The sequence below is a fragment of the Petaurus breviceps genome, unplaced genomic scaffold (genome assembly GCF_028583685.1).
Source record: "Petaurus breviceps papuanus isolate PSGF00001 unplaced genomic scaffold, PetGlider_PUasm1.0 90734, whole genome shotgun sequence".
In the NCBI taxonomy this organism is placed as follows: domain Eukaryota; kingdom Metazoa; phylum Chordata; class Mammalia; order Diprotodontia; family Petauridae; genus Petaurus; species Petaurus breviceps.
In genome coordinates, this window is record NW_027187327.1 from 12964374 (window position 1) to 12991077 (window position 26704).

General features: G+C 35.9%; 1 protein-coding gene across 1 annotated transcript in view; it reads right to left on the minus strand.

The window, feature by feature from the left end:
- Nucleotides 1-26704, minus strand: part of KCNQ5 (potassium voltage-gated channel subfamily Q member 5) — a 702120-nt gene that overhangs the window by 109449 nt on the left and 565967 nt on the right. The window contains exons 4-5 of the mRNA XM_069067031.1: nt 17023-17198; nt 16090-16215 (exon numbers count right to left, since the gene is read on the minus strand). Coding sequence (XP_068923132.1) covers nt 16090-16215; nt 17023-17198 — 302 coding nt within the window. The remainder of the gene's footprint in view (nt 1-16089; nt 16216-17022; nt 17199-26704) is intronic.

Below are 26704 nucleotides of genomic sequence, written 5' to 3' on the forward strand. Positions count from 1 at the left end.
ATATATATATATATATATATATATATATATATATATATATATATATAGACACATACATATATATATAGACATATGTAGAATATGAAATAAATATGAGGTAGTTTTTAGGAAGGAGTGCACAAGCAGTTGGGGAAAGACTTCATGTGGTACTTGAGTTGAATCTTGAGGATTATCAGGGTTCAAAGAGGCTGAAAGAGCATTCTAGGGATTGGAGTTAGCCAATTAGTATAAAGACACAAAGGTAGGAGCTGGAGCATTATGTGTATAACAGTATCTAGGCTATGGCTAGACTGCCTTCCCTCTCGTAATTGCTTCCTATTTATCCTGTATATATCTTGCTTTGTATAAACTTGTTTGCATGTTGCCTTTTCTATTAGATTGTAAGCACCCTGAGAGCAGGGACTGTTTTTTGACTCTTTTTGTTTTCCCCAGAACTTAGCATAATGACTGGTATACAGTAGGTGCTTAATAAATGTTCATTGAAGAATGTGGAGGGAAGTCATATGTAAGAAGACTGGAAAGGTAGGAAGAGACCCAGGAGAAAGTATTGTGTGGTCTTTTTCAGGTCAATCCAATTTTCTCTACAGTACGGGAGAGTGGAATTTTGTAAACTGATTGAGTGACAACCAGGATGCCCTTCTGTATGGTAATATATGAGAACTTCTCTTCTTCACCTTTTTATGCTGTAGTTTAGAGATTCTTCACCTTAAAGCTTACTATGATGACAAGGTACTCAAAGAGGCTATAGCCAGCCTCATAACCTTTGGAAAAAGCAGCCCAGGGGTTCTCTTAGGTTAGATCCCATTTTCCCAGCTCCTTTTGAAGTTGCACAGATAGGTTACTAGGTTGGCTTCAGTGGAGGACCTTGGGCCTAAGGCCAAATGTTGGAAGAAAGAAGACTCTACAAAGGAAGAGTGAGTTTTCTTCTCCCTGCCTAGGAGAGCACATGCAGGGTGCGGTGAGAACTTGGTCCAATACCCATTGTTGGTGGTAGTCTTTTTACATTTATTTTTAGATTTTTTTGATGACATTGTACACATCATAGTTACTTCTTGCCCCTAATGAACTCCCTGTGATATTGAAAATTAAGAATTAAAAAATTTAAGAAAATTAATTTAAGAAAAACCAACAGATAAAACGAGCATGTTGGGTAGTCTATGCAACATTCTACTCCCATAATCTCTCACCTTTCAACTAAGAGGAGGGACATTGTCTGTTCATTTGGGCCAAGTTTGGTCACTGCATTTAATCTGAGTTTGGTGTTTATGTGCTTCTTACATGTACCCCCATGCCTGGAATGCAATCCCTCTTCATCTCCAATTTTTAAGATACCCAGTTTCCTTTAAAACTCAGTTCAAAACCAACGGCTTCTTTGTAAAGTATTTCTTGATGTCCTCAGTTGCTAGTCTCTCCCTTCCAAAGTTACCTTGCCCCTTCTATATCACAGGGGTTAGGGGCATGGCACGCACAATCTGGAAAATCTGCATAAAATTTTTTGGTCCTCCTTTTTGCCAGAGATGTCTGAATTATTATGGTATTAAAAGATAAAATGTTGATATTACACAATACTATACATATATTTTATGCATTTCTGAGTTTCTAAACTTCTTCTGTGTTGTCTGCTGGCTTTCAAGTATCATCTGTGGCTTCTGTAAAAGTCCTCCAAAATTCTCACTAATTTCTTATGCCAACCCTTGATACATCGAAATAGTGATGAGTAAAGTTGTGATGTGGAAGGGATACCTGCATTTACTTCCCTAATATTTCATATATACTTGTGTATATATGTGTTGTTTTTACTGACAGGATGTAAACTACCCGAGGGCTAAGATTACTGTCATTTGTTCCTAGCACAGTGCTAAGCATATAATAGGTACTTAATAAATGCTTATCGATTGATTCATTAGTAAAAGCAGCAATTTCGCTTTCTCTCACTGATGTTGACCATAGGTAAGGTTGTTAGTTTTCTTCTGCCAAGAATGCTTAGTATTGGTGACAATTTGCATGATGGAGATTTTATTTCCAGGCATATTCTAGATCATATCAGGACCTAGGTTCCTCACAATTTAGCTCCATCTATACCTTCATTGACACATCCAACTTAGAGGTCTATATGCCTTTTGCTATATCTGTGATTTTCCCTGGTGTAAGCTACACATTAAAAAAAATCTTTCCTTAGTAATTGAAAAGTGCTCAATATTTATCAGCTGATGGTTTGCACATTGGTTGAGCTACAGAAAGAAACTGTCTTTTTCTTCTCTCATCCAAAATGGACCAAAAGTTTATTTCTATCTTTCTATAGTCTTTCTGACCCTCGGCTTGCCAAACTCAATAAAAAATTGTGGATTTTTTTTGGAAGTGAGTGTTAGCACAAAGAATATTATCTGGAAGTTGTAACATCCACCACACTTCTTTTCCTTGCCCCTGCTTTTCTTCAGCCATGAAGCAATGGGATAGCAACGTATCTATTGGGATCTATATTCAGAGCAAGCCCATAACATAGTGTTGTACACTGTGAACCTGATTCTCACTTTGTACGTTGTTGATATGCAGCCTGCTTTCAGAGAAAAACAAGGCACTGAAGACATGATCTTCATGACTCATTTATCTTTGGGAGTGTTTCAGCCCCATCATCTTTGGCAGCATTTGGGGCACACCTTGTATCTTTATTGACATTGTCAACAGATGTACTCTCTGGAAAATTCTTCATTAGTCTGACCCTCCAGAAAAGGATATCGACCTTCTAAGATAACTACAAGTTATAATGGCAGGTCAGGTATTGATTGCATCTTGTCATATTTGTTTTGCCATCATAAATGGTATTAAATAAGATTGTGCACTGGTTCCAGATCTACTGAAATTTAGGGAGCAAGATGACATAAAACCTACTCCTTCTCTGTAGAGCTCCTGAGACCACTTTAGGTCTCTGTTATGCTCAGGAATACCTATGGGGGAGCCTCTCTTTTCTCGATAACTGATCCCCAGAGACACTGAGCAAAGGCATCATGTAGCTGGTGCCTGATGACTTTACCAAATCACCACAGCGCTCATGATGAATGAGGCAACAACAATTTTGTCTTTCACTTATGAAACCTTGACTCACTGTGGAAAATCTTCAGTAGTACAGCTTGACTAAAATGAAAACAAACAAACCCATTGAATTAAATAAGTTTCTTCCAGAGAAGGAATGAAACAAGCACTTATTAAGTACCTACTATGTGTCAGGCACTGCTTTACAAATATGATTTCATTTGATTTTCACAATAACCCTGGGAGGTAGGTGCTATTATTATCCCAATTTTGCAATTGGGAAAACTGAGGCTGACAGAAATTACGTGACTTGCCCAGGGTCACTGAACTTTTAAGTAAGTGTCTGAGGTTGGATTTGAAGTACAGGTCCAGCTCTCTATGTATCCACTATAACACCTAGCTGCCTGTAAGAGAAGAGGATTAAACTCTGAAACAGGAAACTTGGTGCATCTGTTGGTAGACTTATGGCTATTATTCCACACATTCCCCCATGCCTCTTACTGCTTTGTTTTCTAGGATAACACAGCAAGATGGGGGGAGGGAAGGGAAGAAAAGGGGGAAAACATTAAGGCAAAAAAATTAACCTGATAACTTGATTATATATTTAAAAGGAAGCACAAGTTGTACACAACAGATATGCAGTTTCAAGTCAATAATCTTTTAAAAAAATTATACTGTTATGGAAATGCTTGTTTTATTCCATGAATTAAAAATAAAATAAAATAAGAATTCAAGGTTTGGGGAAAGTAAGGGAAGGTGCTATAATTTAAGCATTGGATTTTATTCTGTTCAATTCAATTCACTAAATGTATTAAGCATCTACTAAATGCCAAGGCACTTTTCCAAGTGCTGGACATACAAAGACAAAACAAAAATGAATTCCTGTCTTCTAAGAACATTTATTTTACTCAGTTATATAATCTGCATACAAATGCATAAATATTAAGATAATTGAACAACAAAGGAGTTCTAAGTACTTACTGGGGGATGGGTGGTGGTAGGGTTCAGGAAAAGCTTTGTTTAGGAGGTAAATGTTAAACTGAGACTTGAAGGAAGGTGAGTATGTTAAGAGGCCAGGGTGAGGAAGAAATACATTTTAAGCATGGGGGACAGCCTTGGCAAAGACGTGATGTGGGAGAAGAAATATTGAGATGGGGCTACCTATTAGGCAACTCCAATTGGATTATACATTACAGGAAGGGGAGTAATATGAGAAAGTCTGGAAAGGTAGGCTGAAAACAGATTGTTGAGGATTTTAATTCCCAGGCTAAGGAGTCTATATTTTTTTCAAAAGGCAATAGGGATCCAGTGATGATTTTTTGAGTAGGTGGGTGATGTGGTCAGACCTATGCTTTAGGAAGATTATTTTGGCAATTGTATGGAGACTGAATTAGACAAAATGCAGACCTAGAAAGATGAATATCAATTAATTAGAAAGTTTTTGTAATAGTGTAGTTGAGAAGTGATGAGGGCCTGAAGTGGGTGGTAGTGACATGGGTGGACAGAAGGGGTCAAATGTGACAGATATTGTTGAGGCAAAAGGGACAGAATTTAGTAGTATATTGGACAGGGTGAGAGAGAAAGAAGAGTCAAAGATGATTCTCAAGTAATAAATCTGGATGATTTGAAGAATAATGATTCACTCAATAGTAACAGGGATGTTTGGAGAAGGAGTTTAGGGGAAAATATGTGTTCCATTTAGGACATATGAGATAGAAATGTTGACAAGACATGCAGATTTTTTTAAAAATAAATCTCACTGAGGTAAACTGTCTATTTTGATCCTGAAGAATGCATGCATATACAGATGAGAGTAAACATGGGGGCAGGATTGCTAAAGAAAATAAAGAACAGATCTATAGTGGTAAGATGGGTACCGTTATGAAAAAAGGGTTTTGATAAGTTATGACTATACACGGTTAACTATTTTAGGAGTATTAATGGTAGAAGTATTTGGTCACATTGGTGTTGGAGAAAGGACCAATCCTTCTATTATGAGCTGATAATATTTTATTCAATGTAGATTTTTTTTTAGGGAATGAATTGAAACATACTGTATATGAGTTTATATAATGATGGGTACTTTTATTAAGGGGTCTTATTCTTTATAGCTTGAGAAACTTTTATGTTACACTGTGATAGTAATGGCAATTAAAGATTCCCCTGTATTGGCTTGGTTTTCAAATTGATTGTGTTAAAGCCCAGAGTTTGTTAATCCCACCTGTGGGATGGGCTTGTTGATGTGAAAAGAAAGTCCTGAACTGGGAGGAGCTGGTGATGTAGATTTGGAGAGACAAGAGGAAGATCTTTTTGGAAGCAGCACCTCGTGGAGAGAGAGAGACTAAGAGATTGCTGGTGGCCGCTTTGAATTGCCCTGGACTTTTGAGACCTGCCCCCTGAGCTGCCAAGGACTGAGGAGACATGGCTGTTTTGCTGGTACTTTGTCTGTCTGTTTTGATGTTATTTTGCCAGATTTGTCCACTGGTAAAAGACTGTCCTTTTGTTGAAAAAGTCCTGGAACCTGGCTGTTCGCTAAGAAGGCCTGCGACTGTCCTGCAGACAGAGAGTGAATACTGTCCACTGGTGAAGGACAGTGCTGTTGTTGCAGGGGTCTGGGAGCCTTTCTGTTGGTTCAGAAGCCCTGAAGAAGGATTTTCTTGTTGTATGTTTACAGAAATCCTGGGAGAGGGCTTTGCTAATGTGTTCAGGGGTTCTAGGACTGTTCTACAGACAGAGGATAAATTCATGAAGGGACTGGCAATGTATCTTGTGGCTTTGCTAAGCCTTGTCTCCCCAGGAACTAAGATTGCTGAGAACTTGCCTCGTGTCAAGATGAAGAAAAGACCTCCATTTGGGTATTAAGTGCTGTGTTTAAACTTGATGTAACTCTGGGGTAGATTCAATTGTGATCCAGGGGTGGGGAACTTTTGACCTTTTTGTGCTCTGTGATTGACAAATGAAGGTACTTTACCTATGTTTGGAAACTAATCTCCATTTGAGAAGAGGGGCTTTGTGGTGGACTTAATTAAGGTATAGCCTAGGGGTGGAGAAGTATTTAGAACAGAGACTTTGTAATTGATTGAATGATTGGAAGGTCCTGGGGTGAGGTAGTACTTGGAGATTATTTAATCATACTTAGTAAATACTGTATTTTGAATGATGTCATGTTTTGATCTTCTCTGTTCTGGGTTTGTTACTGAATAAAATAGAGAGCACCTATGCTGGTATTTTGAACCTGGGAAGTTGCCTTCTTTTGGCATTACATTACATACACTTGAGGATTCATCAAAATATTTTTATATGGTAAAGCACTTAAAATATACTCTAATTTTATGTGAAATAGTTTTATTTAAGCATACATGTGTGAATATGTATAAGAAAGACATGAGATTTCTTCTACTTCTGTTATTTAACTTCATTTAGGTTCACTTTAATTTTTCTTAGGTCTTTATTTGGTGGGAGAGAGAGCTGGAGTTGGGAGGGCAGTCCCATGATGTCTCTGATATAAGGAATTACTAGCATGGAAAATCTCTTCACTGAGTGAATCAGTGATTGGTCTGTCACTTATATTTTTGGAAAATTGCCTGGAGAACTGGGAAGTTAAGTGATTTGTCCAGGGTCACATAGCTAGTACAAGTCAGAGGCAGGATTTGAACTCATGTCCTCCTTACTTCAAGGCTGAACTACCTGCTATGTCATACTCCTCATTTTACTGCTATGGTGTGTAGAAATACATTTACTGGCAAGAATGGATTAATTCCCTCTTCAAGAAGACATCTCACAATTTCACGATTCTTATAATTTTCAGAGAGTTATACAATGTCACGTAATTCGTCATTATGAGAGAGGAGACTAGAACTCAAGGCTTTTAACTTCTAGTCTTGTTCTATTTCTTCTCCATTAAATGGACATGTTCTGTGTCTCTAGGTGTACAATTAGGGGGCCTCCTACTTACAGGCTGGTTGGTCTGACAGTTTTATCTTTTGTCATCTGTTTGTTAAATATAATCTTTTTCTCTGCTTTGATCTGAACCCTGCATTTGAGAACAGGTTTCCTTGACCTTCAACATGGAAAGTTTCCCTGGTAGAGAATGCAGTCATCCATTTGTCTCTGGGTCCTGGTCCTGTTATAACTGAAATCTCTTTCATCTTTGTACTTTGGAGGTGGAGTCACTGGGAGATGCTCTTTGTAAAATGTCTAGAAGAGAAAGGCCTTCCACTTAACTCTTACTTTTTATAAAATAAAAATCTTTACTTCTACACCCAGTGACAGCTTTTAGTCTTCAGATTGGTTCACTTAATGAATCAATATCAATAAACATATAGGGCAATAGGTTTTGTAATTCCAGAAGTTCAGAATCTTGGAAGTTTTTGCTCATATTCAAGAATAGTGCTGTGTGTGTGTGTGTGTGTGTGTGTGTGTGTGTGTGAGAGAGAGAGAGAGAGAGAGAGAGAGAGAGAGAGAGAGAGAGAGAGAGAGAGAGAGAGAGAGAGAGAGAGAGAGAGAGAGAGACTGAGAGAAAGAGAGAGACTGAGAGAGACAGAGAGAGAGAGAGAGAGAACCATTCAATATACTGGCAAGTACAGTGCCATCATCAGTCAAAATACTAACACTACAAATAAACAAATCAATGAAAATGTGTTGACTTCCCTTAGAATGTCACAGATATGACCTTTTAAGAAAACGCTATGTGGGTTATTCTGGCAAAAGAAATAAGCTGGTGACTAAGTGAGAGGCATATTAAGAGTTTCCCACATACTGTTTAACACACAATACAGTGATTCTTATTAGTAGTGAGGAAAAAAGGAATGCTAATGGGAAAGGAGGATAAAGACTCTGCCAGGTTGAGCCCACCAGAAATTGAATTTTAATGGTGAGAATTCATTTGTGTGCCTTAGTAATTTAAATACATTAGAATTCTCTAAAAAAATAAAAAAAGGAACAAAGGGGAAAAATGCTCCAAATGGAATAAAAATTGATAGCTTTCAAGGTTTGGTTAATCAATTGTCTCCCTTTTGCTGGCAAGAAAATCCTCCTGTTTTCTCAGTTTACACAGTTTATTTTCCCATGAGTCACAGATTTTCGTTTGCCTTGTACACAAAAAAGGTATTTTAAGCAACCATTTTGTCAGATGACTGCCCTCTTTCAGGTTTTCTGTTTTGTTATATGTGTGTTTTGCATGTGTTTCTGTGTGTGTGTGTGTGTGTGTGTGTGTTTACAATGCAAAACTTCCATTAATGCTTGAGTGGAATTGGAGTGGTGAGAGTTTTGGAGAAAGTTAACAAAGAACATGAAATGATTACATTAACAGAGGGCTTGTGGTTATGACATGTTCTAATGTCTATTCACTTTATCAGTTAAAGAAAAAAGTTTCAAGTTAAATCAGGGGTTCTTAACTTGTTTTTCTGTGTCATGGACCCTTCAGGCAGTCTGGTGAAGCTTATAGATCCCATCTCACAGTAACATTAAAAAAGCACATTATATTGTTTAGAACATTATTATACATTTAAATCATACAATAAACATATATGTTTCCAAAGAAAACCAATTATATTGAAATATAATTATCTATCATCTATCCATGTATCCAACCATTTATCTATTTACATATCCACCTATTTATCCATCTACCTATATTTTTCTTTCTATCCATCCATTCATCTGTCCATCCATCTGTCCATCTTTCTTTTTCTTTCTTTCTTTCTTTCTTTCTTTCTTTCTTTCTTTCTTTCTTTCTTTCTTTCTTTCTTTCTTTCTTTCTTTCTTTCTTTCTTTCTTTCTTTCTTTCTTTCATCTATCTATCTATGTATCTATCTATCTATGTATCTATCTATGTATCTATGTATCTATCTATCTGTCTATCTATGTATCTATCTATCTATGTATCTATCTATCTATGTATCTATGTATCTGTCTATCTATCTATCTATCTATCTATCTATCTATCTATCTATCTATCTATCTATCTATCTATCTATCTATCTATCTATCTATCCACCCATCCATTCATCTATCTAGCCAGGTTCACAGACCCCAGACTAAGACCTTTTGAGTTAAATAATTCTGATTTTTGTCCCCTGAATAAATGAAATTCTAAATTCAGACCTGATGAGTTAGAAAAAAAATATTTATTAAGTGCCTACTCTTTTCCGGGTGTTGTGCTAAATTCTGGGATACAAAGAAAGATAAAAGATAGTTCCAGCTCTCTAGGAGCTCACACAATCCCTGTTGTTACTCTGCCTTCACAGAAATTCTACTGTGATGTATCATCACGGTGTGGAAGTGACCATGGGTTCAGCTCAGATGCTACCTTCCACATCATGATTTCCCTGGTCTGCTCCGGCTCCTAGAGCTTTTCCCTATAAGGTTGCGTTCTATCTAGTCTGTATGATGCTTTTATGTAGCTCTTTACAGATAGTTGTCTTCCCCATTAGACTGTGGACTCCTTGAAGGCAAGGATTTTTTTGCCTTTCTTTGTATCTTTAGCACTTAGTATGGTGCCTGACACATAACAGAAGCTTAGAAAATGCTGCTGATTGAAAAACAAATGCTATCCTTTGGAGCTTTAGATCTGACAGATCTTACTAATTGGGATAAGTTTTGCATAGGGACCTAATGAAAGCCTATGTCTGCTGTCTGAGGGCTACCTTAGATCATTGCATAGAGACACATCATCAGAAGATTGATTACTAGGTAATTTTTTTTGATGATATGAATTATGTAAAAATGCAAAGTGGCTCTCAGGCCAGTTCTTCAATGTTGATGATGTCAGAAGGGCAGAAAAAAAGGGATAACGGTTAGAGAGAAGCTAAGGATAACACAATTCTTAAATCATCTACAAACATTAGTTTAACTTCTGGTATTGTTAATGTACAATTTTTGTCCCATGACTGATAGATGCAGATGTTATCAGAGGAATGGAACCATATACATCCAGACATTCTTGCTATAACAAAAAGATGTTATAGATAAATAGAAGAATAGTTTACAAGCTCTCTTTGGTCATGCAAATAAAAGAATGGATTTCACTCTGTATATAAAAGCAACAAGAAACACCACTTAATGGGGCACTTGGTCATTTAACTTACAGCACTCATAATGAGCATGAGTAAAGAGAAACGTGAAAACAGTGAAAGCTGATAATCTAACATCTCTTGCAAAGGATAAATGGTTAGAGAGATACCATGATGAGCTCAATAGGAGCTTCCAAACTATCTCAAAAGACATCTTGATACTTAATTGACTTTGATGCAAAGGAAAGATGCTGCAACTATGTGGGGAAATTTTCTTTGAATCTAAGAACTGAAAAAGGTAAAAAGGCTTTTAGACTGTTTCATTCACAGACCTCACATAGACAGAAAATGACTTTTGTAGCATAATCACCAACCACTCAGAGCAAAAATAAAAATCAGTATCAATCTAGAATAAAAATAAAAATATGAGATTGCATGTGATTTTGGTAGCTGGGCTGTGATCTCTTTAAACAAGCTTTCATCCCTCCTCCATGGTAAATATATAAAAGTGAAGATATTAACTCTAATACCATTTACTACAAGTATTTCACCAATGCAAAAATCAGTATCATGACGAAATCAACCACCTCATTCAGGAAAACCCTTGATCTTCTTAGTCAGCAGACATGGCATCCAAGGCACCACTAGTTTCAAGTACAAACTCCTTTGCAAAACATTATGAGGGAATATGATGGAAGAATACAAATAGTGTTGCTTCAAAAAACATTAAAAAGCAGTTGAGGCAAAAAAAGAACCTAACCTTAATAAATCAATAAAGCAACACATTTATTAAACACCTACCATGTAGAAGGCTCTGTGCTAACTTCTGTGAATATGAGGAAAAAAATAAAGCAATTCCTGCTTTCAAGGACTTATTTTCAAACAGAGAAAAATATATATATATATATATATATATATATATATATATATATATATATATAAGTTTATATTAGAAATATACAAAATAATCTCCAGCATTTAGCACAGTGCCTGGCACATAGTAGGCACTTAATAATATATATTGTATTGTGTTGTATTGTCTCCCCCTAAAAGAATGTGAGTTCCAGGAGAGCAGGCATGGTCTTGCCTTTCTAATTGTAACCTCAGTGTTTGTCACAGTGCTTAATAAATTCTTTTTCATTAAAAAAGAGAAATATACAAAATGAACACAATATATTTAAATACAAAATATAGAAAATAAATACAAAGGTAAAGTCACTAGTAACTGAGATCCAGTTAAGCAACATCATCATGAGAACACTTGTAGATATTACTGGAAGATGAGGTGAAAATACCAAACAAACCAAACCAGACATTAAAAGAAAGAGACCTGCTTGTATTTTTGTAATACTTTATTCTCATCAACACTGATAAATGAACTCTACCTACTCAGTACCCAATGAGAAGTACAATGATGTTTAAGAAGATTAAGTCTATAAGTGTTGGTAGACCTGACTATATTCAAACAAAAGAAATCTGCATTGGAGACAAATCAATTTAAAGGTACTTAGGATTGATTTTCAAGATATCTTTTTTTTTTTTTTTGCTTTTTGGAGGGGGAAAGCAGGGCAATTGGGGTTGTCACTTGCCCAAGGTCACATGGCTAGTAAGTGTTAAGTGTCTGAGGCCAGATTTGAACTCAGGTCCTCCTGACTCCAGGGCCAGTGCTCTATTATATCTTAATGAATAAAAAAATAAAAAATAATGGAGAAGATAACATATTGGATTTTAATAAAACAAGACAAAAACCTAAAAAGGTAGCCAAAGGGATGCCAGTAGCTGCCATAGTACATGCCTGCTTCTTCATCTGTATAACATATTTAAGAGAATGGTCTGTGCATGCATCAAGAGAATTAAGGATGAAAGAATGAGAAGGGACTCAATATTTTTGTATATAGTTTTCTATAGTAGACTATATCTTCCTAATCATAAAACTGACTAGAATGTAGAAAACATAAGATCCTACTCTACTATTTATTGATTTTTAAAAAATTTGATTCAGTACAATAAAATGTATCTTAAAGTCTCTCTTCAAAGAATGTGACTACTATTCATGTGTTAAATCATATAAAATTCTGTAGCACAGGTGACCATGGAAAAACTTTGTTTTGTAGGCCACTCTGAATCAACATCAAGCAAGGCATAAAACAGGGAGAAATACACTCATTTAAGTAATTAGTAGTTGTCATGGGGGATGTCTTTCATGGAATCCAAATAGAAGGATTCCCTATTGATGGTAAGAAGGATTTCTTATAGATGGTGAGCTTCTCTAAATTTTCCAGTTCATAGATGCCAATATTACTAATTACATCAAGACCCAGAACATTTCAAAACTTCCTCAAATAAAATGCTTATCATGCTAATGCCCTCAAGGACCTTCTAGGAATAAAAATAGAAAAGTAAGACAGCCCCTGCTTTTGAAGAACACAGTTTCTAATGGGAGAGACAACACACAGAGAAGATTTCAGCTGCAAGTCAGATGGAAAGGTTGCATGGTCCTTAGGGTGAAACAGCAGAGCAGATGGTAATGTTTCTTTTTTAATGTCATTTCTATTGATGAAAGGCTATTAGCTTCTGAAGTGGGACCATTTGACAAAGCTAAAGACTTTTTGACATAATGGACAAAGGAATAAGCATGGTAAATGCAAGTAGATAACAACATATTAACAATGCTGACATGCAGAAAAAGACATGGAAAAAGTAAGAAACATGATGTGTATGAAAATGGGGTAGGTCATACCTGAGGTGAGGATGAGATGCAATAGACTATCAGATACTATACCTTTCATGGAATAGAAAAAAGATCAGACAACACCATCAGTGGCAATGGGGGGAATCCTTTATGGAAGATTGACAGAAAGATGTGGGCAATAATCTCATGAGATGGAAAAGTATTAAAGGATTGCAATCTGCATAGAGGGTGGGAGGACTGACACTAATGAGGTAATGAATCCACCTGTGAAGAATTCAGGTATTATTGTTTTACAACCAAGGGCTTGAGTGAGGGATAACTGATTTTGACACACTGATAGTTATGTGGAACTTCCAGTCCATGAGATTGCAGATCCACTTGAGTGTATGTAAGACCTCTTAGTTTTTTGATCCAAACAGCAGAAAAACTTTTGCCAATATTGAAACATCAATTTCTTTTAATTTTCTTTTTTTTTAATAATTTGAGGTACAATATAAGTTACCAATGATTTTTCCAGAGAATTCACCTTTGTGGAATAGATGCTTGCTGTGTGGTAATGGATTTGTGGTGGAATTAAAGAAGTTTGTAGAAATTTTGGACAATTGAAAATGCTTTATGTTTTTACAAAATGATTTCTATTTCATCCTCTTAATCAAAGGCATTGCCCAAAGAAATATAGTTTTACATTACAAAAAATGAAAGGAAAAATATAACTAAAATCTGTGAGTTTATTAGAGAATGGAAGAAAAAAATCAGAATTTCATTAGGCATAAATTCCTTCACTGAGTCCTCTGATGCTTTTTCTTTTTTTAGGTTATTCACTTATAATCATATAAACATTTCCATATTAGCCATTTTGTCGAAAAAAGTCAAATAAAAAAAAGGAAGAAGGGAATAAAGAAGCAAAAAAAGTGAAAAATAGTATGCTTTGGTTTTTATTCAGATGCCATCAGTTCTTTCTCGGGAATGCCTTACCATTCTCAAAGACTAAGTCAGCAGAGCCAAAATCTGACAGGTCCTACTAAACTAGAGGGCTCTGAGAATAAGCCTGGGTATAGACTGTATGTCTATTGTCTCATCATCAGATTGTTCACAGGATAATGACTGTTTTTGGTCATAATAAATCTGGAAGCAACACTATTGTCAACCCATTCCTTCAGGATTTTCTTTCCTCTTTGGGATTTTGTGACTCTCCTCTCTTCTGTCTATGAACATTTCTTCTCAATCTCCTTTGTGGGTTCATCTTTCATACCATGCCCTCCTCTGTGGGTTCGTTTCAAGGTTGTGTTATGCCCTTTTCTATTCTTTTTTTCTATAGTACGTGTTCTCAAACTTCTTTTGGGTGTGTTATGGACTCCTTTGGCCATCTGCTCAAGCCTATGAACCCCCTTTTAGAATCATATTCTTAAATAACTGAAAAAACACTAAATTTTAGTTAGAAACCAATGAAAACAAAGATGCAATTTTTTTCCCCATCCAAGTTCATGGACCCTCATAATAAGGTTGGGAAGGCAGGTAGAGGCCAAGTTGTGAAAGACTTTAATGGGTAAACAGAGAAGCCTATATTTTGATCTTAAAGGTATTAGGAAGCCATGGGAGTTCTTGAATTAATGGGGTGACATGATCACATCCACAATTTATGAAAATCACTTTGAATACTTTATAGAAGAACTAAAAGGGAAGTGTCAAAAAAAAAAAAAAGAGGAGAGAGAATACAGAAGGAAAGTGGTTGACAGTGCAAGTGCTTCATGAGTTATTATGGCCAAAAAATGGAGACTTGAGACAAGACTGTCTTTCTTTCTGTTCTTCACATGTGACCCACCAGCTCCCCTTTCTGCATCTTTGCACTGGTTGTTCTCCGTGCCTGAAATTCATTCCTATTTCAACTCCACTGAGAATTTTTTGTTTTCTTCAAAATGCTCTTTGCATGACACATTTTTTTTTTTAAGCAATCGGGGTTAAGTAACTTGCTCAAGGTTACATGGCCAGTTATTTCTGGGTGTGGTGCTGAGTATCTGAGCCCGGATTTGATCCAGGTCATCCCGACACTGGAGCCGGTGCTCTTACTCACTGAGCCACCTGGCCACCCCTAAGCAATTGGGGTTAAGTAACTTGCTCAAAGTTACACGGCCAGGTGTTTCTGGGTGGGTGCTAAGTGTCTGAGCTCGGGATTCGATCTCCAGGTCTTCTTAACACTGGAGCCTGTGCTCTTACTCTCTGTGCTACCTGGCCGCCCCTGCATGACACATTTTAGGGCTGTTTCTTGTCTTAGCTCCTAGTCCTCCCTCTTCAGATTTACTTTGTATTTTTAAAAATTCATTTTGAACTTAAATACATAAAGACAATAAAGGACATTGCCATGTATAAAGGACAATAGAAAACCATGAATTTATGTTTCACACTGTTGACTTTTTTTGGAAAAACTATATAATAAATATTGCACGTCATTTTCAAAGGTACTCTGCTTTCTATATTTCCTTCTAAATTTTCTTTTATTCTTTGCTATGTATTTTTTAATATTTTTCCCTTTTTCCCACCTCCCCCTCCAGAGATGGTTACCATTAGATACAAATACATAAATCTATGTATGTATATATATATATATATATATATATATATATATATATATATATATGTGTAGAACCATACTATGCATACTTCTATTTATCAGTTCTTTCTCTGGAGGCAGATAGCATCTTTCTTCATAGGTTCTTTGTAATCGATTCAAGTGTTTATAATACCAAAAATGAGTTAGTTATATTTTTTGAATATACTTTGTATTCATTCAGTCATCTATCCATCCATGCATCCATCTATCTTTCTATCTGTTTTTCTATCTATTTATTGACATGCTGTCTACCCCAGTAAAATGTGATATCCTTGAGGACAGCAACTATTTTATTATTATCTTTGTATCTCTACTGTCTGGAATTATGCCTGGCACATAGTAGGTACTTAATAAATGTGTATTGATTGATCAGTGACTATCCATTAAGTCATAGGGAATTTTAGATCTGTCCAAATAAAGAATATATTCATGCCAAGGGTATAATGACTTTCTGAAGTATTACAGCATTCATACATTATTGAGGAATTTTAAGACCTCAAATGACCAAGTTTACTTTTTATCCTCTCATAGGTTACAGGTTGACCTCTATTTTTCACTTTGAAAATTTTTATGCTTTATTTGCTTTATTTTCATGCCACTGTTATGTATCAATTGTTAATCCTTAACATGGTACATATATGCTAAGGTTGATTTTCTGAAGTTAATGGTTTTTAATGGAAGTATTCACAAGTAATATTGCAAAGCACTCATCCAATGATTAAACAAATGGTTATTTTGATACTTACCGTGCCCCACCAGAGAGCATCTGCATAAGTAGAAAACTGTTTATTTGCATCCTTTTCCACCAGGTAGACAAGGAAAGATGAAAAAATAAGAACCAAAAATCCTATGTACCAAGCTGTGATTAATTCCTGGATATAAAAGGAATGAAAGAATTTAAAATAGTAAAGATAAAAAAGGAAATATACACATATATGTAGTTATATATGAAGGGGCCTATGATTATGAGGAACTCCTGGTATAGGAACTCCCTCTGCCAATGTAGAACATAACTTATGACTTAGTAGAAATGTGCTAGGTCTTTTCCTGAGGCACATATAAGCTGTGATTTGCCCAGGGTCATATAGCTAGTAAATATCAAATGGAGGACTTGAACCCAGGTTTTCCAGATTCCAAGGTCAACATTCTGTCTGCTATGCCATACTAAATTTTATACTTAGTTGTAGATACAGAGTTTTTAGCTGCACAGATCACATCAACAAAGGCACTTGCTTTCCATGTCATAATGCATAGTATCAGTATATTATTTATGATCAAATTTTGAAAATAAACCATTACCAACCAACATGTAGCTGACCCATGTCAATCAACATCTAACATCATGATTTGGAATTCAAACTGATATGTTTATTTGTTATGTTTAATTAAGTATTGTAAAAACAATTAATTGACATTTCACATCTACACAGAGCTTTAAGGATTACAAAATGCTTTCTTTATAGCATCCTCAGGATGTCAGTGTATATAACTATTGCTATTTCATTTTACAGAAGGGAAAACTGAGGATCTGGGAGGGTGATTTTTTACTTTGAAAGTACCTGAAGGGAGATTTGAACCTAGGTTTCATGGTTCCACATCCAACCTTCTTTTCCACTATGCCATGTATCCAATGAAATGTTTAAACAAATCTTGACCCGTGATGCAGAAAACAAACGTACCTTACTGTGAGCATAGACAACTGAACCTAATAATTTCCAAGTTCCTCCTCTTCGGTCCATACGCACCATGCGGAGGATCTGTAGGAAACGAAGACTTCTGAGTGCGGATGTTGCAAAAATATTACCCTGAGTTTTTGCAGAAACAACTGCTATTGAAGCGATGAGAACAATGGTATCTGAAAGAAACATGGGACAGTGGCCATTAGTGGCATAATACAGAATTTTTGGATCTCAAGCAAACATTTTTGACCAGGCTCTTTTGCCTTTACTTAATTACAAAATTATCAGAACTTCAGCTTATCTCCTTGTAGTATAGGGACCACTATTTATGCTATCAGAAAGGGAAATCAAGGTTGCGGTAGAGAGAGGCTTTATTCTTTGCTCTGAATCAAGCTTGAACTTTTGCACTTGCCCCAGTCAGACTAGAACCATAGAGCATCTAATCCTCAGTAAGCTAATTAATGAATCTGTATGTACCTGTGTAAGATTAGATAATTTGACTAAAGTTGATACTATATATGAATATATCATCTTGAGCTTTTAGAGGTCTGGTAGCAGTTAGGTGGTTCCTTAAATAATGCACTGGACCTGGAGGATGGAAGGCCTGATTTTAAATCCAGCCTCAGACATTTACTAGCTATGTGACTTGGGCAAATCACGTTAAACTCTTCTTGCCTCAGTTTCCTTATCAGTAAAGTGGGAGATAATAATAGCATCTACTTCAGATGATTGTTGGGAGAATCAGATAAGATATATTCATAAAGTGGTTTGCATACCATAAAGGTTTATATAAATGACATCATCATATAAATTATTCTTATTAAAATGACATGGTTAAGAAATCAGCTCACTTCTGGAGAATTTCAGTGTCATGTTGAGACACTAGCACATGGTTACTCTTGTGTACTTAGTCATTAATATATGTATTCAGTATGAAAATAATATTTTTTTTTTGGAGAGGGGAAGGCAAGGCAAGACAATTGGGGTTAAGTGACTTGCCCAAGGTCACAGAGCTAGTAAGTGTGTCAAGTGTCTGAGACCAGATTTGAACTTCTGACTCCAGGGCCTAGTAACTGTGCTACCTAGCTGCCCCCAAAATAATATATTTTAATAGCAATGTATACATCACCATAAAAATACATTTATATATATATATATATATGTTTCACATATCTACATTTCAATTTCTAAAACACATATGCACCTTGAAGCTAGGGAAACAAGGTAAATAAAAAAGAGAAAATAACTTAGAAAAGATAAAACAGAATCTAACATCCTCAATGGTGAAATCTTTCTGGAGGGTCAGACACTTTGTAGTAGAAGAAATGGAGCTTAAATAGTCTATCATGAAAATTTTTACATAAGTTAATTTGACCCTAATATCCTCAAATAAAATTCCCTTTTTGCTCTGAGTGGACTGGGCCATGCAGGGCTTTCACACACCAAAGCAGTGTTAGACTTCAATGGTACCTATTATGTTTATAATCCTGTGATCTTCCAGGTTAATAACTATATTAATGAACATTTACTTTTCAGCTTAAGTCTCCTCTGGGTACTGATTGAGAAGATGAGGGGAGGAAAAGAACCCTTTTGTCATACTTCAGAATTTTCTGTACATAGTTCCTCGGAGAAGTGTGTTAGGTATTATATAGCATTGGCAATACAGGTATAGGCCAGGAGAGTGCAAGTGAAGGAAGATTCTTCATGTGGAGAGAAGGAAGTATGAGTAGGCCCTCAAGCATTGTGTCTAAGGATGGTCCCAGCCTTTGGTCTACCTCCTACCAGTTTTCTATGTGTATTCTGGGGCTAAAAGTCAATGGAGATAATAATAATAGCACAATATTATATAAATATTATTATAGTTATATATATCATATGATTCCATTAATAATATAGGGCTCTCAGATTTGCAAAGCACTGTATATATGTTCTCATATATTTTCAAATGAGGAAACTGAAGCTGAGAGAGAATAAGTGACTTGACCAAGTTCAAACAACTAGTAAAGTCTGTGGTAAGATTTGAACTTAGGGCTTCTGGTCTCCAACTGTAACACTCTCTCCACTGTTCCAGCTGCCTTTTGGTACAGAGATTCTGTCTCTAATGTAAGTCACATCAGAGGAAGAAAATAATAAAAACTTTAGTTATTGTTATTTTAATTTGTAAATTTTAAATTAATTTTTTGCTTTTATATCACCCCTTTACTGTCAGGGTAAAGAACAGTGGGGATATTATCTCACTTGTTTCGAACCCAATATACATCTTAGCGCAACTTATGATCATAGTCTCAAATAGAGAGCCTCTAAAAGGTTTAGACATATCACTGTTGCACAGTGGGTAAAGCATCTACTTTAGTATTATTTTAATATCTATTTTATTTTTTCCCCAATTACATGTAAAAACGATTTTAAACATTTTTTTTAAAGTTTTGAGTCCTACTTCCTTATAAGATAGATTTCTGTATCCAACTGAGTGTGCATATTATTTCCTCTTTGAGCCAATTCTGATGAGAGTAAGGTTTAAGCTTTTTGTCTCCCACCTCATCTTCCCCTCCATTATAATAGCCCTTTCATGCCTCTTTTATGTGAGATAATCTATCTCCCCCCTCTTTATCACCAGGTGGTACAACTAGGTGGTTTATTGGCCACAGTGCTGTACTTGGAATTGGGAAGATCTATTTTGAAATCTTGTTTTAGAATCTAACTTAGCTGTGTAACCCTGGCAAATCCCTTAAATTCTCAGTCTTAGTTTTTTTTCATCTAAAACATGGGGTTAATAATAGCACCCACTTTAGAGGGTTGTTCTGAGAATCAAATGAGGTAAAGTGTAAAATGTTTTGTAAACCTTAAAGCACCTTATAAATGCTATTATTATTATTAATTCTCAAATGTATTTCCCCTTTCTTCCCCATCCAGGGAGCACCTAGAGCAGCTAGCTGGCACAGAAGATAGAGCACTGGCCCTGGAGTCAGAAGGACCCAAGTTCAAATTTGATTTCAGACACTAGCTGTGTGACCTGAGGCAAGTCACTTAACCTTAATTGCCTTCCCCAACAAAATACTTTAAAAAAGAGAAGTGGGGTCCCAGAGAGCCATCCCCTGCTACCAAAAATAAAAGCAAAGGAGCAAGAAAAAAGGTAACGGCAAAACTAGCCAATATATCAACTGTCTATCAGTATATGCAATGTCTATACCCATGATCCTCTACCTTTTCACAAAAGGAAAGGAAAGGGGATTGATACATTTTCTTAATCGCCCCCCCCCCCCCCAAGCTTTATCAGACTTGTACAGTATTTAATTTAATTTTGTTGTGGTTTCCTGTTTCATTGTTTTTAGTTATTGTACATATTAAGCACTTAGCACAGTGCCTAGAGCTCAGCACAGTGCCTGGCATATTTTGTTTAGTTATTTTTTCAGCCATGTCTAACTCGTTGAGACTCCATTTCGGGTTTTCTTGGCAAAGATACTGGAACAGTTTGCCGTTTCCTTCTCCAGCTCATTTAATAGATGAGGAAACTAAACAGGGTTAAGTGACTTGCACACGGCTAGTAAGTGTCTGAGGCCATATTTGAATTCAGGAAGATGAGTCTTCCTAATTCCAGGCTTGGTACTTTATCCACTGCGTCACCTAGTTGCCTGTCTGGCACATAGTAGATGTTTAATAAAGATTGGTTAATTTTCCTGGTTATGATTATTTCATCTTGCATCAGTTCATATATCTTTCCATGCTTCTCTGAATTCTTCTTATTAATCATTTCTTACAGTGCAAATTCCATTATACTCATATGCCATAATTTTTCAGTTTTCTGATTGATAGGTATCTACTTTGTTTGCAATTTGCTACTACAGACCTGCTATTTAAATGTTTTCTCACATACAGGGACTTTCTTTTTCTCTATGACCTCCTTGGAGGTTTATGCCTATCAATGAGATTTCTAGGTCATAGGATTGTGAGATTCCAGGACCATAGATTTAGCATTGAAAGACACTTTTGATATCATCTAATCTAACACCATCATTTTACAGATGAGGAAACTGAGCTCCAAAGAAGTTAATTAATTTGCCCAGGGTCAACTAGTAGTAAATGATAGATGGGATTTGAAAGGAGATAGATATCTTAGTCACTTTCCTAGAATGGTTCAAAATCACTTTCTGCCATAGTTGGACTAATTCACTGCTTCACAAATGTGTCTGTCTTAAAATCTACTTCCAGCTCTAGAATTCTATGATTCCATGAAAATATTAGCAATATCAGAGACAATAACGGTTTATATTTTTATATTACTTTTTTCTCTACTGCCTTGTGAAATGAGTAGTGATTTATTATCCCATTTAATAGATAAGGGCATGAGAGTTCAGAGTAGTTAAGTAAGTTGCCCATGGTCACTAAGTATTAAGTGGAAGAGTCAAGCTGGCATTTGAAACTCTGCATAGTGCCTGGCACATAGTAGGTGTTAATAAATGTTTATTGAGTTGAATTGATTCCAGAGTTAGGATTATTTCCATTTCCTCATCTTGCTTTTGCAGTCTTTGTCAGGAAAGAGCATTGAAAAATAAGAGAGAGAATAATGGGTGAAATAAATATACATATGTATACACATACATATATATACACACATACATATATGCATATTTATAGATATCATAAGACAGAATATTTCAAAAATACTCTACATATTATAATATATCAAAATAAAGACAAAGTTCATTAGAAAGAAAGCAGAGGAGAAAATCAAAGGAATAGTCAGAGGTTTGAGTTAATTTTAAAAAATATGCAATGACTCAGTCTAAATGTTCAGTCACCAAAATATGCAAAGGTAATAGCAGATCTGATTTAATAATCTCATTGTAATTCAGATCAGAACAGAAAGTCAAAGTTCAGTGAAATTAAACCATAAATGAGGAACCAAAGGAGAAATGGTGAATGTTGCTTGAAAAAAATATTTTTCTTATTAGGTTACATTCATATGGTGGTGTTGTCCATTAGACTTCTTGTTTTCAAAATTCTCTAGAAGTTTTTCTGTTCTAACAACATTTTAGAAGGTGGAAGCCACTGTAACTTAATTTGGAGACATCTGTTCCTTTTTATTCCACCTAGAATTCAGTCTCACCACTGTGATTTCATTTGGAAACGCTCAGTTTCCCTTTGCTTCTGATGAGGCAGAATGGTGGAATGGAAAGAAGTCTGAGTTTGAAGTCAGAAGCCATAGATTTAAATTCTGGTTCTAATATTTATTACCAGTGTGACCTTGGACAACTCACTTCCAATCTCTGGACTGAAGCTTTCTTGTACATGAGATGAGAGAGTTGTACAAGATGATTTACAAGGTTTTATTCTTGTTTAGCTGAGGGCAATAAAACCACCAACAGGGGATAAGCTGCTTTTCCATACTTCTTGAATGGTTCAGGGTCAGAGATTGGACCATAAATTCAGAACTGTAAAGGACCTCAGAGATCTTGGCCAGCATCCTCATTGTTTCCTATCAGGAAATGAAAAGGTCTAGGGAAGTTGCCCAAGGTCACATAGACTGCATCAGAGCCAGGATTTGAACCCCAACTCTCTGATGCCAAGTCTAATGTTCTTTCTACTTCGCCACACTCCCTTTTCATCTAAAATAACAGAAGTTTTCAAAAGAATCGATGAGATATTAGGTGCTGAGAACTGCTGTGAAGGAAAATACAGTAACTTCTCAGCATAATTTATGAAAATGAAAATCACGAAGTTCTGGAATGTGAATTTATAGCAGGACAAAACTAAAGTGAATGAATCTGCTCATCTTCATAGTAGAATTTAACACATGAGAATCCCACAAAAGGAAGAATGAGCAGATCATAAAAGAATGTTAAAGGTTTCTTAGAGAAGATCTAGTTCAACCTCCTCATTTTAGAGATGATGCTGAAAGGAAGAACATATTGTGTCTCCAGTTCTTCAAATTTTCATGAACCTCATCTACTCCAACCTGCCTTTCTCTCCTCTCTTTGTCTAAATCATCAGCAAGTCTACTTAAGGAGGGAGGTAGCAGAAGGTATTTTCTATTTTTTCCTTTGTTCATTCACTGGAAAAAAGAAAGTGGTGAGGATCTAATGAAATGTGAACACTGGGCTGTGGTCCTTCTTCCTGGTCACATCAAGTAGATGAAATATACAAGAACTCCTCTGCTTTCACTAATGTGCCCTTAAGCCATTGTTTTCCAAATCTCACTACCTCTGTGGACCCTTATCCTTCAGTTTCTGCAGACATCCCAACCTGTATATCACTAAGCCCCATGGAGCAAACAGCCAGTGACAAGATAGGAATCATTGAGTCCAGGAGTCACCTCGGGTTCTGGAATAGTATTACTCCCATAATAATGTGCCTTAAAACCAGTAACACAAGCATTGTCAGGAAAAACAACCAAAAAAAAAAGGTATAGAAGTAGAATCATTATAAGATTTTTTTTCTCTTTATGAAACCCCAATGAAAAGGTATAAAATTGAACTACATAATAAGGGGCTATAAAACTTAAGTATATAGATTATACTTCTCTTGAAAAGAAAAATGCTCTGCTAAAGAAGGATCTATTTTTTTTTCTTTGTGAATATTTCTTTTCAGCCTTTATGGGTAAAAGCAAGTATCCATGGATTAAGAAAATCAGTAGCAGAAGAGGTAATGAGGGTTAAAAAAGTCAAGTGGAAAATAAAAAAAGAGTAAGTTACATCAGTGAGAAGTCATGAGGAAGAGAAAAGGCCTTGGGGAATAAAGTAGGAATGAAACCTATGCCCCAAACAACTGGAGCTTTTATAGCTAAGGAAAGGGAAGAAGGGGCTACAGGCAAGAAAATACAATTTAGAGCTGTGAATAATTGAGAAGATGTCCTAACTAATGCTTTAAAAGTCCTTTTAAAGCGCCACACTTCCAGAGGAATAGAAATGGGAAAAAAATCAGGAAATTAGGGAGAAAACTAGTTAATATCTCAAAGCAATCTAGCAAGTGTCTGGAACGCTTGCACCTATACAATATTTTAGGTAAAGCAACGCAGTTTAGAGAGGATGAAGTAAGAGACTAACATACTTATTGTACCGCTTAATGTTCTAGGATTTTTTCCAAAAGCACTTTGAGAAGATTGTGAATGATAAAAACATATAGGGATAATAAAAGAGCCTATTCTTATAGTATGCTAGAATTTTGCAACAGCATTATTTATATGATTAGAGATGGAAGGGATCTTTGAGGTCATGTAATCCAACCCTCTCATTTTACTAATTTATCAGCTGAGACACAGAGAGGTCAAATTGAACCAGGGCTTTCTGGAATCCAAGTCCAGTGCCATTTCACTACCCCATTTTGCCTATTGCTGAATTAAATTAAAATCGATTATGGGCCTTTAGGTGGCACAGTGGATCAATTGTCAAGTCTGGAGTTAGGAATATCTGAGTTCAAATCCAGGCTCAGACACTAGCTGTGTGGCCCTGAGTAAGTCACCTAAATTTGTTTACCTCAGTTTCCTTATCTGTAAAATGAGCTGGAGAAGGAAATGGCAAACCACTTGTGAATCTTTGGCATAAAACTCCAAATAGGGTCATGAAGACTTACTGAAATGATTGAACAGCAACAACAATAACAACAACAATAAGATCCATTATGGGCAATATCTAAGGCAATATCTAGAAATGAGATACCAAGAAGAGTCATATTATATTGTCTATTAAAACCATTCCTTGTTTTGGAACTAAGAAAAACAAAAATTCCAGGTAACCCAAAGGACAATGATAGGATGGCTGCGTCCATGAAAATAGCTAGTAGGTATAAAAAATCATTCCTGACTCCTTCTTCTTCTTTCCCATTTACAATCATTTGCTAATTCTTATTGCTTCTGCCTGCACATCTTACACTCTTTCCCTTTTTTTTTTTACCACTCACACAACTATTACCTCAGTTCAAGCCCTTGCAACTTCTTGTATAGACTATTGTAAAATTCCTAGTCTTCTTGATTCCAGAAAATCTGGAACAATTTTATTCCCAAAGCATCGTTCTCTAGTCAAAACTCTTTTATGCCTTTAGAATAAAGTAAAAAACTTCTCAGAATGGTATTTAAAGTCCCCCACAACGTAGATCTGCATTTCCAGACTTATTTCATTTTCATTCATGAACATTACAGGCCAGTCAACCTGGCCTACTAGCTGTTCCCAACTCTGCATTTCATCTCTGTTCTTTCACAAAGGCCTCATGCTTCTGAATGTGTGGAATGCACTCTTTCTTTACCTCCCATCTCTTAGAATCCTTAGCTTCCTTCAAGAATCAGCTCAGTTTTTATTTCCTGCATTAAGTCCTTCCAGAACTTTCCCAATTAGAACACCTTCTTTCTTCTAATCACCTTGTATATCAGAGTACTACACACTTTAGTGCTTGGTAGAATGTAAGCTTCTGTGGGCAGGGGCCATTTCCTTTTTGTTTTTGTATTTTCACTGCTTAATATGGTGCCTGGTATATAGGAAGTGCCTAGTATATACTTGTTAAATTGGAGTGGGATCCATTTTGTTTTTGTCTTTGTATTTCTAATACATATGTGCTGAAGAGAATTGACATTAAGTATAAGGCTGGAGTGAGTAGCCATAGCTAAATTGTATTATGATGGATTATCCAGTGACTTCTTCTGATTCTTTTTTTGGTAATTTGTCCAAGTATCATAGGAAATATTCCTTACTGTTGAATAGAAATTTCCCTTCTACACTTTACTCCTGGCAAATAGTAATTGCTTAATAAATGTTGATAGATTGATTTCATCTTGTTTTGGTTCTGAATCAAAAAGATAATTAGGACACCTGTCATTTCCTTATAATTAAGACTATCCTTTATATTTATATTGTGGCTTGTAAAACATTATTTTGCTTGATTTTTATAAGAGAGGCAGCTAGGTTGTATAGTGGATAGAGCATTGATTGGAGTCAGGAAGGCTCGAAATCAACTCCTTTCTTAGACATGTATTAGCTATGTAACCTTGGGTAAGTGACTTAATTTCTTTCTGCCTCAGTTTTCTCAATTGAATAAATAGGAAAATAATAGCATCTACTTCACAAGTTTGTTGAGAGCTTCAAATGAGATAGTATTAGCAGAGTAGGAACTATACAAATGTTAGCTATTATTATTGATGATGTTGTTATAACAATTCTAATAGGTAGGGAAAGTGCTAGTATTTCCACATTACAGATAGGGAAATTGAAGATCAGGGAGATCAGGTAATTTGCTTCTGGCCACACAGGTGGTAGGCTGCGAAGTTGGGATGTAAGTCCATATCTTTTGACCACCATGTTCAAGACCAATGGTCTTTCCAGTTACACTAGACACATATTGTATCTTAAGGCTTTGATTTATACCCTTCCACAATTTCTTCTCCAGACAAAATAATCCAAATTACTTAAGCCTTTCTTTCCTTAGAGACTTATGTTTGAAGTTTTTAGTAATTTATGTTGTTTGTTATCTAACTTTTAAGAATTCTAACTGAAGGGACTCAAACTTGGAGTCATTTATGTTGGAAAACAAGGAGATAACTCTCCCATTGTGAATTATTGTAAGCACTAGCACAGTTAAGGACGCGGCATAAATCCAAACTATGAGGTGAAAATTACAGAAAGAGATCCAGCCAGGCAAACTGAGACTTCATTAATCTAAAGAAATCTGGGCAGATCAAAAGAAAGATGGGATACAC